This window comes from Centropristis striata, chromosome 15, assembly GCF_030273125.1.
Source record: "Centropristis striata isolate RG_2023a ecotype Rhode Island chromosome 15, C.striata_1.0, whole genome shotgun sequence".
NCBI classification, from domain to species: Eukaryota; Metazoa; Chordata; class Actinopteri; order Perciformes; family Serranidae; genus Centropristis; species Centropristis striata.
Window position 1 is genome coordinate 36,439,472 of NC_081531.1, and position 20,062 is coordinate 36,459,533.

Genomic DNA, 20,062 nt, shown 5'->3' on the forward strand with positions numbered 1-20,062 from the left:
AAATAAAAAGGTTAACTATAGGAGCCTACATAAACAGTTATCATCACATTATATATGTATATTTACAAACAATAATATAATTGGCATTATATATTTTCATCTATCCATTTTATTTATAATTTATCACACATCCGCTGTAGAGTAAGTAAACTAATTTGAATATGATTTTTCCCTAATAAAATAAAATTATATATGTGTATATATATGGTGTGTGTGTATTAGTATGTATCTACAAACAATATAAATGTATTTTTTATTATTATTTTTATTTTATAACAAAATATGTTTTTCTTGTCCAATTATCCATTTTATTTATAATATATTATGCATCCGTTGTAAAGTAAAGAAATGTATCTTTATGAAAATGAATTTTCCCTAATAAAATAAACATCACTTTAAATATATATATATATATATATATATATATATAATTGTTCAAACAATAGGAACACACAAAAATAAACGTTTTTTCCTCTCCTTTTATCATTTTATTTATAATATATTATGCATCCGTTTTAAAGTAAAGAAATGTATCTTTATGAAAATGAATTTTCCCTAATAAAATAAACATCACTTGAAAAAAAATATATATAACTTATCAAACAATAGGAACTTTTGTTAATCAAACAAAAATAAACGTTTTCTTCCTCTCCTTTTATCATTTTTTTTATTTATAATTCATCAGCATCAGTTGTAAAGTCGGCGCTCAGTGAAGCCCCGCCCACCGCCGCCCAAACCGGAAGTTTAGCTGTTGTTGTCACACTGGAAGAAAATGGCTGCCGCTCCGACTTTTTTTCAATGAAGACACCGATATTTCAATTTCATTTCGTTTTCTTGCATCGGAGCTACAGTCCACCGCTATGCAACCTAGAAGGTGAGCCCCCCCTGCTCGCTGAGAGTGACGTCGCTGTGTCGGTTGGTGTCGCGGACGACGTAAACACCGTTAGCGTAGCTGGTAACTTGCAGCTTACAGCCCAGCTGGGAACGGGCTAGCATGCTAGCATTAGCACCGTTAGCCTCAGCGGTCAGGCATCAACGAGCTTGTTGCTACTCAGCCTCTCTGGTGACTGGGAGCCCAGGCACCGGAGTTCACTAACCCAAGCTACTCTGAGGCTTATTGTGTTTATATTTACGTCACTGGGGCGTTAAAGTGTACCTAATTAATGAAACAACTAAAACAGTTTAGCTCGTCAAGTCTTCTTCGCTGTTTGTGTCTGTGGCATGTGATTGAGTCCCAGCCAGGCTGTTTGGTATCAGTACTCTGTTTTTATCCTGTTAATTCATCCCTGATGTTGTATTCCCGCCTCTTCATGAGTTTCCTTATGATCAGGGGTCATTTTTAACCCTCCTGTCGTCCTTCCGGGTCAAATTGACCCAATCTGTTTTGACTATTCCTTCTTTCCTCCCTCCTCCTGCCTTCCTCTCTTCTTTCCTCCTTCCTTCCTTCTTTCCTTCCCTCGCCCCTTCTTTCTTTCTTTCCTTCCTTTCCTCCCTCCTTCCCTTCTTTTCTTTCCTCTTTCCGCTATCTCCTTTCCTTTCTCTCTTCTTTCCTTCCTCCTGATTTCCTCTCCTTTCCTCCTTCCTTCCTTCTTTCCTCCCTCCTCCTGCCTTCCTCTCTTCTTTCCTCCTTCCTTCCCTCGCCCCTTCTTTCTTTCTTTCCTTCCTTTCCTCCCTCCTTCCCTTCTTTTCTTTCCTCTTTCCGCTATCTCCTTTCCTTTCTCTCTTCTTTCCTTCCTCCTGATTTCCTCTCCTTTCCTCCTTCCTTCCCTTCTTTTCTTTCCTCTTTCCGCTATCTCCTTTCCTTTCTCTCTTCTTTCCTTCCTCCTGATTTCCTCTCCTTTCCTCCTTCCTTCCCTTCTTTTCTTTCCTATTTCCGCTATCTCCTTTCCTTTCTCTCTTCTTTCCTTCCTCCTGATTTCCTCTCCTTTCCTCCTTCCTTCCCTTCTTTTCTTTCCTCTTTCCGCTATCTCCTTTCCTTTCTCTCTTCTTTCCTTCCTCCTGATTTCCTCTCCTTTCCTCCCTCCTTCCCTTCTTTTCTTTCCTCTTTCCGCTATCTCCTTTCCTTTCTCTCTTCTTTCCTTCCTCCTGATTTCCTCTCCTTTGCTCCTTCCTTCCTTCTTTCATCCCTCCCGCCTCCATCCCTTCCTCTATCCTCCTTCCTTCTTCCCTTCCCTCACCCCCCCTTTCCTTCCCTCCTTTCTTTCCTTCCTTTCTGCCCTCTTTCCTTCTTTCCTCCCTCATTTCTGCCCTCTTTCCTTCCTGCCTCCCTCCTTTTCTCCCTCCTTCCTTCTTTATTTTTTCCTCCCTTTCTTTCCTCCATCCTCCTTCCTTTCTCTCTCCTTTCCATTCTTTCTCCTTTTCCTCCTCTCTTCTTTCCTTCCTCCATCCTTCTTTCTTTCCTTCCTTCTTTCCTCCATCCTTTTTTACTTCCCTTTGCGCTCTTCCCTCTTCTTCCTTCCTTGACCCGAGGACAACAGGAGGGTTAAGGTAGCTTTATTAAATACTGATAGTTCTGCTCCAGATCAATGGTGCTGACATTGGACATCTGGATCAAGTGTTGTTGTGAAGCCTCTTTGGCAATCGGTCCTCTCCTTCCTACCTGCCAGCCACACTGACTGTTTCTGTGTTTATATGTCTGTTATTTGTGTTTGTGTGTAGTAACGTGTCCTGTTTGCTGTGCAGGGTGTGAATGGTCACTTTAGGAAGGTGACAGTGGGGCAGAAAGGACAGCATCGTCTACCGTCACTCGCCTTGCAGCTGGCGGTAGACCACAATGGTAAGTTGTAAAATCTCTTTCTGTGCATTTACTTCATATTCTGTTTTATCTATAGAGCCCAGAATTACACGTTTGTCTGAAAGGGCTTTACAGACTGTACAGGGTAAGGACCCCCTCTGTCCTTTCACTCTCACAGCAGTCAAAAAAAAACTTTAATGGGGATGCTACTGCTAAAAGTAATACTTGCAGTGAATACAAAATGACACCAGAAGTTCAATGAATTTCAGTTTTATATATATAGAGCCCAGAATTACAGAAAGCCCCACATGGCTTTACGGACTATTATAGTTTAGGACTCCCTCTGTACTTTATTAATCCCAAAGTTAATGTGTAAGGTTGCTCTAAAAATACAAAAAATACAATAAAATGAGAATAACACAATATTAGATAATCAGATAAGTAAGGACAGAAATGAACGATGACCACAATAACAGCATTAACCCTATAATGATGTCTGTGACTAATGATGGTAGTTGTGGTGCTGGTAGATAGAATCAATTAAAAGCGGTAGTAACAGTAATAGTAGCAGTAATAATAGAGGAATAGGGTAAATGGTAATACACATAGTTGCAGTAAATATACAATGACAACAGGCGTTTCTGTAGTAGTAGCAGCGATGAAAATAAATTTGCCTAATCCTGTAATACTGATGATATAATGGTAATTATAGGATCCCTGTGGAAGATCACAGTAGTAGTAGTGACCAGAGTCCAGCAGTCTTAGCCCAACCGTTTTTATTAATGTATTTGTGTATATATATTGTGAGAATCCACATTGTTTTATACCAGATAAAACATACAATTTGAAACCTTCATCACAACTTTTTCTATCCTCTTCCAATCTGGGGGTTTCCATTGTGACTGTGATCTGTTTTTCTTATTTCCTAAAGCAACAAGTTTTGGAATATGCATTGGATCGAGCCGAGGTAAAAAAAATATATATAAATGTGTATACATAACTTTAGTCTTGTGTGTTTGTATATATAAATTAATAACATGTACTCCTATCATTTACAGTACAGGCCAAAAATTTGGACACACCTTCTCATTCAATGTGTTTCCTTTATTTTCATGACTATTTACATTGTAGATTCATCAAAACTATTAATGAACACATGTGGAATTATGTACACTACTGGTCAAAAGTTTTAGAACACCAACTTTTCCAGAATTTAACTGAAAATTATGCAGTTTAATGTCTCAGTGTACTCTGAAATGAATGCACATTTGCAACATTTAAAATTCTTTATTGAGCATGATAGTGTTTTGAAAGTAAAAAAAGATTCAAAATCACATTTTATGTTGGACTAAAGGACAAAAAAAGACACAAAATGACAAAAAAAAGACACAAAATGACAAAAAAGACACCAAAAGACACAAAATGACTAAAAAAGACACAAAATGACCAAAAAACAAAAAAGTGTGAAATAACTGAAAACATGTCTTATATTCTAGTAAGCAAAGGGTGGTTACTTTGAGGAATCTAAAATACAAGACATGTTTTCAGTTATTTCACACTTTTTTTGTTAAGTACATAATTCCATATGTGTTCATTCATAGTTTTGATGCCTTCAGTGAGAATCTACAATGTAAATAGTCATGAAAATAAAGAAAACGCATTGAATGAGAAGGTGTGTGTCCAAACTTTTGGCCTGTACTGTATATGTAAAACCCTGTAAAAAACTCTTGCCTGAAAAAGGGCAACTAGACCAACTACCGCCTACCTGAACTCCTTCATTCAGGTCCTCCATCCTCCAGCTCACGATGCTCTTCCAGTGAAAGGCGTCTGAGTCCTCCAGCGCTACAGGGCCCTGAGTCATAAACTAGACTTTCTGCTCTGTAGTTCCCCGGTGGTGGAAGTAGTTAAACTCCATCCGATCTGCTGAGTCCCTCTCATCCCTCTCATTCTTTAAGACAGGGGTGTCAAACTCAAATACACAATGGGCCAAAATTTAAAACTTGAATAAAATCGCGGGCCAACATTGAACAAATAAACCTTTTAATATATACCAAACATGTTTTGCTTTAACATTAAATATGGAACCAGCAACGCTTATAAACATACAATATATAACTAAATAGTGCAGACATGCAAAATCAAATTTCAAATAAAAAACACATCAATGTCATTAATTTATTAAATAAAAAATAAATAAAAATCGTATGCCTCTTTTCTATTTGCATCCTTCTGATTTAAATATCAAAATAAAGTTTTTCAACAGGTTAATACATTTAAAAATAAAATAACAATAATAAATCTAGTATTAGCGGTAAATGCGCCGTATAATACCGGCAGGTCAGCTTTTATAGTACAATAATAATATAATTTGGTATTGCCTCGCGGGCCAAATAAAATAACACTGCGGGCCAAATTTGGCCCACGGGCCAGAGTTTGACACCCCTGCTTTAAGAAGAGACTAAAGACCAGCTCTTTACTGAACACCTTCACATAAAATAGACATGGATGATTGGAAAAAAAACGTCTATGCACTATTTGCTCTGCCCCAATACACGGCTGGATGGCACTTATTGAAATTGTAACATATCGTTAGCCTCATAGCATATTTGCCTAAGTCATATTTGAGCGTTTCGGAAAACAAGAAAAAAAACAATACATACATCACACTGGTCTTTTTTTGGAACGAAAACAGAGTACTTCTGCTCACTGAACGCTATTCCGAAAATATGAACAGGTTCACTGCAAAAACTCAAAATCTAACCAAGAATACTGATCTTATATCTTGTCAAAATGTCTTATTTCTAGTCAAAACAAATCTCTTTACACTTGCAATAAAAAGTGTTTTGCTAGCGTTTACATCACTTCATCGTACCTTGTCGCAGAAATGTGATTAAAAGTAAAAACACACTTTTCCTAATCCCTTTGATTGACTGAAAGTACATTTATTGTCTAGAAAGTTGAATAAGAGAAGACGTATTACCTCTTTGTCATGCGGTCGGCCATGTTTGTATGGAGTGGCAAAAATGCCACACAATGTCAAAGAGATGACTAAGGCAGAAAGTGATTTTGGACTCTAACAAGTGTTCTGATAGGGAGAACAGAGGCAATAAGGCAGAAAGATGCAGCAGTGGTAGGAGAGTAAAGTTAGGCAGATATCACAATTTGGCCAAAAAATGACTTAGGCAATTATGCTATGAGGCTAACGATATGCATCCCTATGCAGTCCTTACATGCTCTTTAAACTGTCCCTGACAGTCACACACCATCTGTCCCAGCAGTCATTAACACAGTGTGTTATCTGTTGTTTAGTACATTGCTGAAAGTGCTCGACAACGACCCGCCAAAAGAAGAATCTCATCCGGGGGGAGGAAGAGTTTGTATCAGAAGCTCTATGAGCTGTACATAGAGGAATGTGAGAAAGAGCCAGAGTTAAAGGTTGGTATCATGTAAACATGACAGGCATGCATTAAACCACATTCATTCCCATCTATAGGAAATGAGTGGGGGATATGTGATTATCTAAAATTTAAACTATGCTGATAATGATTTCTAAACATGCAGGCGCAGGCTATCTTTTCCGGGAAATTATTCAAATGTAACAACTTGAAAGAACAGTGCCTCTTTTCCTGCTCTTCTTATCGGCAAAAGGCAACTAAAGTTTGTTTTGTAAAGCTGTCAGATTGTTAAATTGGTGTTTATTCACAAATTGTCATATTTCAACAGTAAAAACAAAAAAAGTCTACATCCTCAAAAGTCTAATATGTTATTTATTAATTTACTATTTAACCATTTGTTACATATATTAAATTAGGTAATTGTGTTTGTACTGTGCCAAATACATATTTAATTGTATAAAACAAAACAATGGCAGTACTTCTTTGTAATGTTTTCTTTTAGGAAAAGTATATGAAATGTACTGTAGCTTCAACTAAGGATTAATGTGGTTGGAAAAAAATAATAATGCATGGTTCTAACCGTATGAGATCTAATATGGAGTATTTGTCTCCTGTTTTGTTTTCTTTCTGAAGAATTTAAGGAGAAATGTGAATCTACTTGAGAAGCTGGTGTCTCAGGAGTCTGTTTCATGTCTGGTGGTCAACTTGTATCCTGGGAATGAAGGCTATTCTTTAATGCTCAGGGGCAAAAATGGATCCGGTAAGAGAGGACAATTCACTTGTCCATTCAGTCGTTTTTTTTTTATTTTTCATCTCCTCTGTAACAAGCCTTTTTTGTGTCTCTTTCTAGATTCTGAAACCATCCGTCTGCCATATGAAGAAGGAGAACTCCTGGATTACCTAGATGCTGAGGAGCTGCCTCCTATTCTGGTGGACCTGTTGGAGAAATCACAGGTTTGCATATATTCATTTATATATAATTGTATATCTGCAATATCATTTTGTAGAATGTGAGACATTTCCACTGTTTCAACAGTAGATTTTAGTTCAGAATGATTTGAATGTGAGCTTATAGCAATGCAAATATTATTAACCAATAAGAACCCAGACCCAGTTCTCCATAAAGGAAAGTTATATATCACAGACCAAGTGAACCACGCAGAACATATTTATGATGTGGGCTTTTTTGGTCATTCTGTGTCTTTTTTTTAGTAATTTTGTGTCTTTTTTTGGTCATTTTGTGTCTTTTTTGGTCATTTTGTGTCTCTTTTTTAGTAATTTTGTGTCTTTTTTAAGTAATTTAGTTTTTTTCTGTCATTTTGTGTCCTTTTTTTTGTAATTTTGTGTCTTTTTTTGGTCATTTTGTGTCTTTTTTAAGTAATTTAGTGTTTTTTCAGTCATTTTGCGTCTTTTTTGGTCATTTTGTGTCTCTTTTTAGTAATTTTGTGTCTTTTTTTAAGTAATTTAGTTTTTTTTCTGTCATTTTGTGTCCTTTTTTTTGGTAATTTTGTGTCTTTTTTGGTCATTTTGTGTCTTTTTTTTAAAGTAATTTAGTGTTTTTTCAGTCATTTTGTCTTTTTTGGTCATTTTGTGTCTTTTTTGTGTCTTTTTTTTTAAAGTAATTTTGTGTCTTTTTTTAATTGTTAGAGCAGTTTCTGATGGCTTCTTCCTCAGTAGGTTTGGTATCATCTGTTGTTTGCACTTTATCTCAGGTGAACATCTTCCACTGTGGCTGTGTCATCGTAGAGGTGAGAGACTACAGGCAGTCTGGTAATACCAAAATGCCCACCTATCAGAGCAGACACATCCTGCTGCGGCCAACCATGCAGGTAACCCAACAGAATACATCTAAATACGCTCTTGCATGCTACAAAACAACTGTAAAAAATAAATACTCTAATACTGTTTGATTTTGTCCTAGAATGAGTGAAAAAGCATTAAGTGCAGTTGAGCTTTAACACAAAAACTGAGTTGTTTATTATGTCTTTTGCCTTTAAGACTCTGATCTGTGATGTCCATGCCATGACCAGTGACCACCACAAGTGGACACAGGTAACCTGCCATGTTTACTATATCATTGTGAAACAAAAGAAAAAAATCCTGCCTAGGGTTACAACAGAAATATATGTTTTATTTTCTTAATATTCACTCAGTGAATGTACATAATCACTTTGTAGCGAAGATCTCGCCAGAAAAAGACGATCCGCTGTGTTTTATTTTGAAATCTGTTTTTTTTTGTAATCTACCATATGTGTTGTGCGATCCTCTCGGATGTGGTGCGATCTCATTGAATCGCGCTTCACTGTAAATGGCCCGGACTCTGCTCTCCTGTTTTAGTTAAAATATCTTCATTAAACAAACATTGTTGTCTTTTTTTTGCATAGATAATATACATACAGTATAATTATTTATTAGACAGTGTGTGATATTCGATATATTGGGTAGAAATAGGTTTTCACAACCCTAATACGGAAGAACTACAAAACGTTTTTTCTGATGTCGACATAAGGGGAATAATGGGACTAACAGAAATGAAACTGGGTTATAGAGGTACTTACTCAGGCTGTATTTACCAAGTCAAATAACATTATACCATATCATAAGCAGATATAGTCCACTAATGTGTCAAATAATTCCATTAATTTCCCAAAAGATAAAAAAAGGAAATGCACCCCCAAATAAATTCACTATTTAATGGTCTGATTTTTATTTTGAAATTGTGCAGAAATTCCCCAAATCCCCAAACTTAACTTCCTTTAGAAATTTACTGGAAATCTTTGGACCATTTTGTAACCACATCCTTCCTTATCTGGCATGTCATTGTCTTGATTTGCCCTTTGCCTGAGCTAATAAAAATGGTGAAGTACACCATAACAATAGTCCAACATGGTCTCACAGGAATCTGTGAAATAGCCACGGATTTGCTTAACTCAAAATCCGTGGAATAGCCACGGAATCACTCAAATTTCCCTGAAACTGACACGGATTTGGCTACAATGCAAGTTAATAACAGTCATATCCCGTGGCTATTCCAACATACAAAGTGATTATGAACATTCACTGAGTGAATATTTAGAAAATAAAACATATATTTCTCACTAGAAATGTAATCAAAATCCATTTTTATGCAGAAACTAAGTCAAAATATTGATTTTTTTCACTAAAAATGAGAGAACTGTCCGCCATGTTTTTTGTTCTGACCGCCGGGACCTTGAAAGTCACGTGACTTGGAACAAACCAATAGGAACAAATATCCATGGAATAGCCACGGGATATGACTGTCATTAACTTGCATTGTAGCGAAATCCGTGTCAGTTTCACGGAAATTTGAGCGATTCTGTGGCTATTCCACGGATTTTGAGTTAAGCGAAATCCGTGGCTATTCCACGGATTCCTGTGAGACCAGGTTGCAATAGTCAGTCCTCCCTTGTGTGTCTGAAGTCATTGAGCATCAGCTCATTATAGATAGATAGATAGATAGATAGATAGATAGATAGATAGATAGATAGATAGATAGATAGATTTAAATTATTAAATTAAATAGAATTAAATAGAAAGAACAACCTAGGCATACTTCAAGCAATAAAATATAAAAATACGATAAAATACAATAAAATGTAATGTAAAAATAAAAATAAAGTGTCTAAAGAAGGAGTATGTATTAAGGAGTAAATTCCAGTGCAGAATAAATATGAATATGCAGTATAAAAATAAAAATGTTGGTGAAACAAATAAGGTGCAATGAACAGTGTGCATAAAGAACACATAAAGTGCATCACGACAGTATGTAATGAACCAGACTATTTGTTATTGTTATTGTCCAGCTGTTCTCTGTATCGTCTGTTCTTCTCTGCTTCAGGATGACAAACTGCAGCTGGAGAGTCAGCTGATCTTGGCCACAGCTGAGCCTCTGTGCTTGGACCCCTCCATTTCTGTCACCTGCACAGCCAACCGCCTGCTCTACAACAAGCAGAAGATGAACACACGCTCCATGAAACGGTACTGACTACACTTCAGATCACTTTGAATTCAGTCACGCCAGGAAAAGAAGATTCTCATTTATGAATGTTTTCCTTTTTGAAAAAGGGGAGCTCTGCCATTGTAAGAAAAAAAAAACAAGTCAATGAATGAAGCAAAAGCCTTGATCATTTTTAAAACACACACTTCTTCTTCTTTGTTTGCACTGTAGGTGTTTCAAGAGACACTCGCGAGCGGCTCTGAACCGGCAGCAGGAGCTCTCCCACCTGCCCATCCCGCCACAGCTACGACTCTACGACTACCTGCAGAGGAGGAAGGAGAGGAAGCCCGCTCCTGTCATAGACCTAAAGATCTCAAAGATCGGAAACGTAAGTATTCACATCATTTACTCAAGTAAAAGTACTAATATTACAGTACTAATAGTAGTACTAATATACACAAGTTTAAATATTAATAGATGAATAAATAAAAAACAAAACAAAAAAAGCAAAAAAATTGAAAAAAACAGACACTTTCTGCAAGCTCGAAAGGGAGTAGGAAGAAGTAAAAAACGTATCTAGTCCTTAACGGGTCAGTATATACATACATATATGAATAATCAATATAGTCACATACAAATATTATAAATAATTATATATATACATATACTATAAACAATTTATATTACATTGTGAATACCTATACATGTATATTGTAAATTACTATATATATATATATATATATATATAAATATTATAAACATCAATACAATTACCATGTGTATTACAAAATTACAGTCTCCATATGTCCATGTTACAGAGGCTTTTCTAAATTTTTGTACTTTGTAAAGATGATGTCTTTATATTTGTTTTTAAACTGTCTTATGTTTTGGCTTTTCTGTACTTCCACACTTAACTTATTCCACAATTTAACTCCGTAGATCAAGGGTGTCAAACTCTGGCCTGCAGGCCAAATTTGGCCCGCAGTGTAATTTTATTTGGCCCGCGAGGCAATACCAAATTATTATATTATTATTGTACTATAAAAGCTGACCCGGCGGTATTATACGACACATTTACCGCTAATACTAGATTTATTATTGTTATTTTATTTTTAAATGTATTAACCTGTTGAAAAACTTTATTTTGATATTTAAATCAGAAGGATGCAAATAGAAAAGAGGCATACGATTTTTATTTAATTTTTATTTAATAAATTAATGACATTGATGTGTTTTTTATATGAAATTTGATTTTGCATGTCTGCACTATTTAGTTATATATTGTATGTTTATAAGCGTTGCTGGTTCCATATTTAATGTTAAAACAAAACATGTTTGGTAAATATTAAAAGGTTTCTTTGTTCAATGTTGGCCCGCGATTTTATTCAAGTTTTAAATTTTGGCCCATTGTGTATTTGAGTTTGACACCCCTGCTGTAGATGCTGATACAAAAGCTCTTTTTGGTTGCGTGCGTGTGCGGTGGACCTTGAAGTTGTTTGTTGTTTACTGTTGAGATGAAACTGTTGACCTACTTCTCCGTCGGTCATAGTGCTGTTTTTTATTGCTCATACCTCTTTTTGTTTTTCCTCCTGGTTTCTCTGCTGTCATCACCTGCAGTGTGTTGACATGTGGAAGCAGAGCAACTGCCAACTAACTGTCCCGAAGGAAATTGATGTAAGTAGCTCACTGGTGCTCTATAACACTATGACACTAGTCACTTACACACTTGAGCCAACACCACTCAGAACCCACTCAGAACCCACTCAGCTCATAGTCTGGCAGTTATAACGTGGAGCTTAACTAACCAGATGGATCCGTTGGTGTGTTCTAGGTGGAAAAGTACGCTGTGGTGGAGAAATCTCTGCAGCTGGAGGACTCTCAGCCCACTACTGTGATCTGGCCTGCTGAGGTAAGTGTGACAGCAGCGTTAACATTCGGATCAATGCTGGCTGCTCTCTGCTGGTAATGAGCAGAGTGTGTGTGTGTGTGTGTGTGTAGTGCACCCCCCTTTGGCTGCATTGTGCTAAATTACCACAAAGCCTCATGGTGTTGCACTCAAAAAGTCTTCTGTTTAGTATAAACAATGAGAAAAGTGTGAAGTCAGAAAAATAGCTCCCAAGTGGGTGAACAACCTTCAACAGATTTCATTTTGATGAACCATAAAACGACCACAACACTGCTCTAATGTGAAACAGTTCTGAATTTCACACATGCTTCTGCTATTCTGGAAGAAAAAGTCCAGATAGGAATGCAGATTTTCTGCGTCAGGGACAATATTTCTGTCCATAAATTGTGCTGTAGTCTTTTGCACACAGCTTCTATACAACATACTTTATACTTTATATGCAAGTCCGTGAGATGAAGGGAAATATTTTCTGGGTCCTAAAACAGGTGGTGAAAATTACGATTTGAACATTAACCCCTTATCATTACGCCTGCTTTTAGAGCAGTATGAGTTGGGGGTGGGATAATTAGGGGGAGATAGCAGGTTAGCAGTAGATGTCACATAGAATTGAAAAAAAATTTCTAACTAATTAAATCAAATTGTGAAAGCTTAAAAGGTTTCCACGGTTACTTATAATACGTAACTTTTGAGTTGATACCATTTGTACACAGATATTTAACCATTTTTACCACTTGCACCACTTGCTTAAATAAGTCAAGGATTCAAAACTTAAGTTTAAGTCAGAAATATTTAGAATAGAATAGAATAGAATATATCTTTATTGTCTGTTCAACAGAGCAGAAATTTGTCTTTCGACACGGCTATAAAAATTCATGCAAAATACACAACAATTACATGAAGTGATAACACAACAACACTTCAGTAAAAACACAACATCAATTAAAGAATGACGGAAACCAAGTCAACTTTCCTTTTTTTCAGCATCTTTGATGGACTCAGTCTGTCAATCACCACAGTTCTATAACATTTCTATTATTCATGCAAAGCTCTTCTATTCACTTGTCTGTCCACTTTCTTTACACAGGAAGTTGTAGATGACTACACGTTTGAGTGTGAGGTGGGAGGCCAACCCCAGAGGACCAAGGTGTCTATCTTCCAGTCGATGGGAGACCCGCTGGTGTATGGGAAAATCTACTGTGCTAAAGAACCAAAAGCAGAGGAGGACAGCAGCACGGACCTAAAGCTCATACATCCCCCGTAAGTCCGTCTGAGAGACACATTCAGTGTTCATGAATGCGTCTGAAAAGCCGCTCAGCATTCACTCTTTGTCTTTGTCTCACTCACAGATTCCTCATAGGCTCCAAGATAGACGCAGACCGGTGAGTCACCATGTTGCTTTTATCCTGTCAGATGCACTGTTTCTATGGATATGCTGCTGGGAAGCATGGTTTACATTCTGTCTTCTGTCTGTTCCAAAGGTTTCTTACTCAGTACAAAGGAGTGTATGAGAGAGATGTGAAGTGTCAGGTCAAGATGTCCCATAACTCAGGCACCGTGGGGCCCCCCTCACCCAGCAAAGACGAGGTGAGAACGCTCTTACATGGATGTAGGAAAAGTCTTTTTTTCTTTCTTAGAATTTAGTCTTCCTTTTGAACCCAAACTCTCACCTATCCAGCTAACAGGGAGCATCCATCTGATCTCATCAGATATCTTTTTTTTATTGTTGAAGTCATTTTCCTTAACCCATTGAGGCCTAAAACGCCTGTTAAACCTCTGGGCGATTTTAAAATCAGCCCCTAAAACCTGAAGTTTTTCTGGAAATTCAACAGAAGTGTCAACTCTTCTACTAAATAATAGATTTTTCAGCCTCTGTAGCAGATAGAAATGAAATTCAAAAAGTATTTCAGAGCTTATACAAATACTACAAAACGACGTATTCGCTTTCCAGGCTTCAATGGGTTAATATCCTTAGTGTTATTTATTCCCTTTGTGACCAGCAAATACACCCTATTAATCTGTTAATTTGATTATATTGATATTGTTGATTTAAACAGGTTAATAATTATATTTAGGCACTTTTTAGTTCAGTCTGTTTGAGTCGGGCAGTTTACAGGGCAGCTATGTTTTACGTTTGGGGTCCTTAGAACCAGCATGTGTTGAACAATGTGTGTGTGTGTACTGACCGGCTGCTGAAAAAGTTTAAGTTAAAGTCAAAACGGTGTCCTTATTCCCTAACCGGAGTACGCTCACGGGTGAAGAGTCCCAGCGCAACACTTTCCCCCGATAGTTCTTTAATACTTAGATTTTTAGAATAAACACAGGTTCATTTTGAAGTATTTGAAGCCTCAACAGCACTTTGGTTGACATTGCTATTGTAGTTTGCAGCTGGCATTGGTAAGACAATTACTTGTTGCATTTTTGTGAACTTTTTATTTCCATGTACACTACCGGTCAAAAGTTTTAGAACACCCCAATTTTTCCAGTTTGTTATTGAAATTCAAGCAGTTCAAGTCAAATGTAAATGGTAAAGGTAAATAAAAAAAGGTAAGGTTAACAAAAACTGGAAAATAATGTACATTTCAGAATTATACAAGTAGGCCTTTTTCAGGGAACAAGAAATGGGTTAACAACTTAACTCTATGGAGTCTTGGGCTATTTTGTCCATTTTTTAATTCTTTCCATGTCTTTGTAAGTCATTTTGTGTCTTTTTTTGTAATTTTGTGTCTTTTTTTGGTAATTTTGTGTCTTTTTTGGTAATTTTGTGTCTTTTTTTGGTCATTTTGTGTCTTTTTTTAGTCCTTTAGTCCAACATAAAATGTGATTTTGAATCTTTTTTTTACTTTCAAAACACTATCATGCTCAATAAAGAATTTTAAATGTTGCAAATGTGCATTAATTTCAGAGTAGACTGAGACATTAAACTGCATCATTTTCAATTAAATTCTGGAAAAGTTGGTGTGTTCTAAAACTTTTGACCGGTAGTGTATATATTTATTTTTTTCATTATTACTATTGGCCACCCTTTATATTTGTTTGTGGGTTATATAATTATCTAATCAAAAGTATTAAAAGATATCCTAGTTTGATCCTCAAACTGTCTGCAACACCTAATTGTTCATATCTTCCATCTTTAATTAATTAATTAATTAATTCACTTCGTCTCAACAGCTCAATGAAATGTTTTCGCTTTTCATTGAATTTCCTTAAAAGAAACCATTTTTTAACAAGGTTTTAGCCCCCAGCAGCAATGTTTTGTGGACTAACAAACTGGTGTGCTTGCATCTGCAGGGTGATGGTATCTCCCCACTGGTCCAGACATCTGTACTGGGAAAAGGGGTGAAGCATCGTCCCCCTCCCATCAAACTGCCCTCAGGATCAGGCAGCAGCTCCTCAGGTACAGCTGCTACTTCTGACTAAGACGAAGCAAAAACATGTGGTGGCTCTAAATAATTCCTGAAAGCAAGTGTTAGAAAAAACAGACACGGATAGAAGCGGAAAACATGGGTGAATAGCTTCATTCGTGTGAGAATCTCCCCACTGTTGCTATATGTGGAACTCTTTTCACCCCAGAAAATATTTCAAAATTGAATAAAGCAAACTCACACCCTTCCTCATGGGGTTAGTTGAAAGGAATATTGGAAATGGTTGAAACTCAGAAATCAAAGTAGACAAAAGAGGTCAGTGGAAAAAAGGAGCAACTGAAACTTAATGGAAACGAAAAACTGATCCGAACTGCCTCGAACGTTGAAGTTTGATTAACTCTTGCAGCATAGAAGTGCCAGTGGTTGGTTTTTCATTTCATGGTTCGCATTTAGAGCAGGGTTCCCCAAACTACGGCCCGCGGGCCACTTCCGGCCCGCCAAAGCAATTGGAGTGGCCCACTTAACTATCCCAAACAATCCCTCTAAACATGGCCTGTTCTTTTTTTAAATTGCATTTATTATATATTTATTTATAAAATATCCTCATGTAATGATTAAGGTAGGTGTTCAAATTAAAATTGACCTTAGTTGTGAATTATTTACAGTAGTAGCTAATTTTCACCCCCTCACACACACACAATGGTATGTTCCAATCTACGTGATGCCAAGCCGCAAGCGCCAAGTTTTCTAATGTAAGAGAGTCGGTCAACAAAATGTGGAAACGGAAAATAGATTCTGAATGCAGAATCTATTTTCACCTGTACCTGTTACAAAATCACATCACCTCATTGTTAACTGGTATCAGCTTGTGTTTTTATTTTCTACAAAGTAAAAGGAATATCTGTGGTACTTCAAATAAGCATGTGAAGACTTTTTATTACTTTTTTGCAAACCAACAGGTGGTGCCAAAGCCAACAAATGATCGTTATATTTACACAATAACACTGGTGGTGACTTTGGCCCATATCACTTCCTGTTATAGACCGACCCCGGCCCTCATCACAGAAAGAAAAGCTGATGTGTGTGTATAAGTGTGTATATTTGCTTTTCACTTGGCTAAGGAGCACAAAATGCACAAATACCAACTTAGACAAGACTATAAAGTTCTATCCAGCTTTAAAATGATATGCCATGTGACACACCTAGCAGGTTTATTCAAAACTTCCTGTTTGTGACTATAAAAAGATTGAGTAAATGTCTCCACTCCTCTAGCGGGGTGAGGCAGCTTTCAGTTATTCTGCTCCTCACCTGTGGAACAAACTACCTGTAGATCTGAGGTCTGCCCAAACGGTCAGCTCCTTTAAATCAGGACTGAAAACACTATAGTTTCCAACAGCGTATCTTAACTTTAACACTTATCTGCTCTACTCTACTGCCCTTACTTTATAACTACACAATGTTTGACTTGTGCTTTTTATTATTTTATCTCTTTTTTTATCCTGCTGTATCTTATTTTATCCTATTTATATTTTTATTTCTATTTCCCTGTTTTAATTGACTGTTTTTACTGCTTTCAATTGTGTCTTGCTATTTTTAATGTGTATGTAAAGCACTTTGAATTACCTTGTGTTGAATTGTGCTATACAAATAAACTTGCCTTGCCTTGCCTCCTCTGTTTCCTCCAGGTAATCCATATAGTTCACAAACCACCAGTGGTCTACTGAAGTGTCCTACGCCCCCTCCAGCCAAAAGCCAGTCTCTGAACAGGAAGCACTCCATGGAGCTGAGCCAGGTGGGCCTGCTGTCGCCTGCCTCCCTCTCCCCAATGGGCTCCACGCAGAGTGAGTACCGCCTGCTTGCTTCCATCAGCCACATTGGTGAGAATGAGTTGTGTTGGAATATCTTACATCAGTCCTTCCCAAGTCCACTCTAAAGTCTGTTTCCAGATCTGGTTCTTCTTTTTGACAAATTATGAAAAATTACCTTGAAAGGGTTTCAGGTCTTAAGAAATATGGAAAGCACGAAGTCTAAAACCACAGGGACATATCTGATACTTGACAAGCACACGGAATGTTTTATCACTACGAGCACGCTAGTATTATGTATTCTGACTAAAACCAGCTGCGATGCAAATTAACAGAAAAAGCGTTGAGTTTTGACATGACAAATTCCTTTGTGGATTTTTAGGCTGTTTTTGGCTGTTTTTGACTCCTTTTCATTCTGTCTGTATATACTACCTTAACCTCCTGAGACCCAAGCTTTTGTTTGGCATGTGTTAGTTTCTTCTACAGTACAGGCCAAAAGTTTTGACACACCTTCTCATTCAATGCGTTTTCTTTATTTTCATGACACTATTTACATTGTAGATTCTCACTGAAGGCATCAAAACTATGAATGAACACATGTGGAATAATGTACTTAACAAAAAAAGTGTGAAATAACTGAAAACATGTCTTGTATTTTAGATTCCTCAAAGTAACCACCCTTTGCTTACTAGAATACAAGACATGTTTTCAGTTATTTCACACTTTTTTGTTAAGTACATAATTCCACATGTGTTCATTAATAGTTTTGATGAATCTACAATGTAAATAGTCATGAAAATAAAGGAAAAACATTGAATGAGAAGGTGTGTCCAAACTTTTGGCCTGTACTGTAGATATTTTGGATCAGTAGGATCTGATCAGTACAAAAACTAAGCATTGTCTTTGAACAGGAAGTAGTTTTTGAAAAAATAAAAATAAAGATAAAAAAGGGTTGCTTTTACTGTATAACACAATTAATTTGCCAGTGTATAAAACTAAAAGACACAAAATGACTAAAAAAGACACCTAAAGACACAAAATGACTAAAAAAAGACACAAAATGACAAAAAAAAGACACAAAAGGACCAAAAAAAGACACAAAATTACTTACAAAGACATGAAAAGAATTCAAAAATGGACAAAATAGCCCAAGACTCCATAGAGTTAAGTTGTTAACCCATTTCCTGTTCCCTGAAAAAGGCCTACTTGTATAATTCTGAAATGTACATTATTTTCCAGTTTTGGTTAAGCTTACCTTTTTTTATTTACCTCTGGCAGTTCACCACTTACCTTTGGACCCTTTCAAGCTGTTCATTTGACTTGAACTGCTTGAATTTCAATAAAAAACTGGAAAAATTGGTCAGTTCTAAAACTTTTGACCGGTAGTGTGTGTCCTGCTGAAAATGATCTCCCTCTCTCTTCTTGTGACCTGCTTCAGGATCGGGGACCCCCAAGCCATCGACCCCCACCCCCACCAACACGCCATGCTCCACCCCTCACCCCACCGACTCGCTCTCCGCTCCTCTCTCGGTGACCCCGACTCCTTCAGACCCTCCCATGGTCCAGAGCCAGTCGCAGCCCGCCCTCCTCACGCCGTTCGCCCAGCAGCAGCTGGCCCTGAGCCAGCCGCTGCCCGTCATGACCATCCCCCTGCCCACCATGGGGACCTCCATCACCACAGGGACCACCTCCTCACAGGTCATGGCCAACACGGCAGGCCTCAACATCTTCAACGTGGTCGGCTCCGTCTGGTAAGAGAATATATATAATAATATATAATATATAATAAGAGTCTGAAGCATCTCTGACATGTGCACATCAGAGACTCTTGATAGAAAGATAGATAGATAGGTAGGTAGGTAGGAAGGGAATAAGGAAGGAAGGAAGGAAATAAGAAAGGAAGGTAGGTAGGAAATAAGAAAGGAAGGAAGAAAGGAAGGAAATAAGGAAGGAAGGTAGGAATCAAGGAAGGAAGGAAGATAGATAGATAGGTAGGTAGGTAGGAAGGGAATAAGGGAATAAGGAAGGAAGGAAGGAAATAAGAAAGGAAGGTAGGTAGGAAATAAGGAAGGAAGGAAGAAAGGAAGGAAATAAGAAAGGAAGGTAGGAAGGAAGATAGGTAGGTAGGAAGGGAATAAGGAAGGAAGGAAGGAAATAAGAAAGGAAGGTAGGTAGGAAATAAGGAAGGAAGGTACGAAGGAAGATAGGTAGGTAGGTAGGTAGGTAGGTAGGAAGGGAATAAGGGAATAAGGAAGGAAGGAAGGAAATAAGAAAGGAAGGTAGGTAGGAAATAAGGAAGGAAGGAAATAAGGAAGGAAGGAAGATAGGTAGGTAGGTAGGTAGGAAGGGAATAAGGGAACAAGGAAGGAAATAAGAAAGGAAGGTAGGTAGGAAATAAGGAAGGAAGGAAGAAAGGAAGGAAATAAGGAAGGAAGGTAGGAAGGAAGGAAGATAGATAGATAGGTAGGTAGGTAGGTAGGTAGGTAGGAATGGAATAAGGAAGGAAGGAAGGAAATAAGAAAGGAAGGTAGGTAGGAAATAAGGAAGGAGGGAAGGAAGGAAGGAAGGAAGGAAGATAGATAGATAGATTACTTTATTCAAGTACAATAAAAATAAAAAACAAAATAATAAAATAAAATACTGAGGTAGCATAAAAAAACCAACAATAGAAAAAAACACAGAATAGAACAGAACAAGGACACTTAAGAAGTTAAAAAAAGCAGATCAGCTGGTAGGATGGTTGACCAGATGAAGATGAAGATGAAGATGACGATGGTTTCCTGTTTGTGCAGCAGTCCTCAGACGCTGATGAGCGGCTCCAGCCCCATGCTGGGTCCGGGCCTCAACCTGAGCGGGCTGATGCCCACCATGCAGTCAGCAGCACAGACTGGTAAGACACTTA

At 37.3% G+C, this 20,062-nt stretch overlaps 1 protein-coding gene across 4 annotated transcripts in view; it reads left to right on the forward strand.

Moving 5' to 3' along the window:
* The first annotated feature begins 752 nt into the window (after nt 1-752).
* Nucleotides 753-20,062, forward strand: part of supt20 (SPT20 homolog, SAGA complex component) — a 31,602-nt gene continuing 12,292 nt past the window's right edge. For 2 of the 4 annotated variants that reach the window (XM_059351428.1, XM_059351431.1), the window contains exons 1-19: nt 753-874; nt 2,683-2,776; nt 3,666-3,701; nt 6,044-6,169; nt 6,763-6,889; nt 6,980-7,083; nt 7,842-7,958; nt 8,128-8,181; nt 9,989-10,128; nt 10,319-10,475; nt 11,705-11,761; nt 11,919-11,996; nt 13,078-13,250; nt 13,340-13,372; nt 13,472-13,577; nt 15,282-15,387; nt 17,041-17,196; nt 18,599-18,911; nt 19,953-20,050. In XM_059351428.1, the coding sequence (XP_059207411.1) occupies nt 2,774-2,776; nt 3,666-3,701; nt 6,044-6,169; nt 6,763-6,889; nt 6,980-7,083; nt 7,842-7,958; nt 8,128-8,181; nt 9,989-10,128; nt 10,319-10,475; nt 11,705-11,761; nt 11,919-11,996; nt 13,078-13,250; nt 13,340-13,372; nt 13,472-13,577; nt 15,282-15,387; nt 17,041-17,196; nt 18,599-18,911; nt 19,953-20,050 (1,984 nt within the window). In that variant the 5' untranslated portion in view covers nt 753-874; nt 2,683-2,773. The remainder of the gene's footprint in view (nt 875-2,682; nt 2,777-3,665; nt 3,702-6,043; nt 6,170-6,762; nt 6,890-6,979; nt 7,084-7,841; nt 7,959-8,127; nt 8,182-9,988; nt 10,129-10,318; nt 10,476-11,704; nt 11,762-11,918; nt 11,997-13,077; nt 13,251-13,339; nt 13,373-13,471; nt 13,578-15,281; nt 15,388-17,040; nt 17,197-18,598; nt 18,912-19,952; nt 20,051-20,062) is intronic. The other 2 variants (XM_059351429.1, XM_059351430.1) reach the window with 2 other exon arrangements.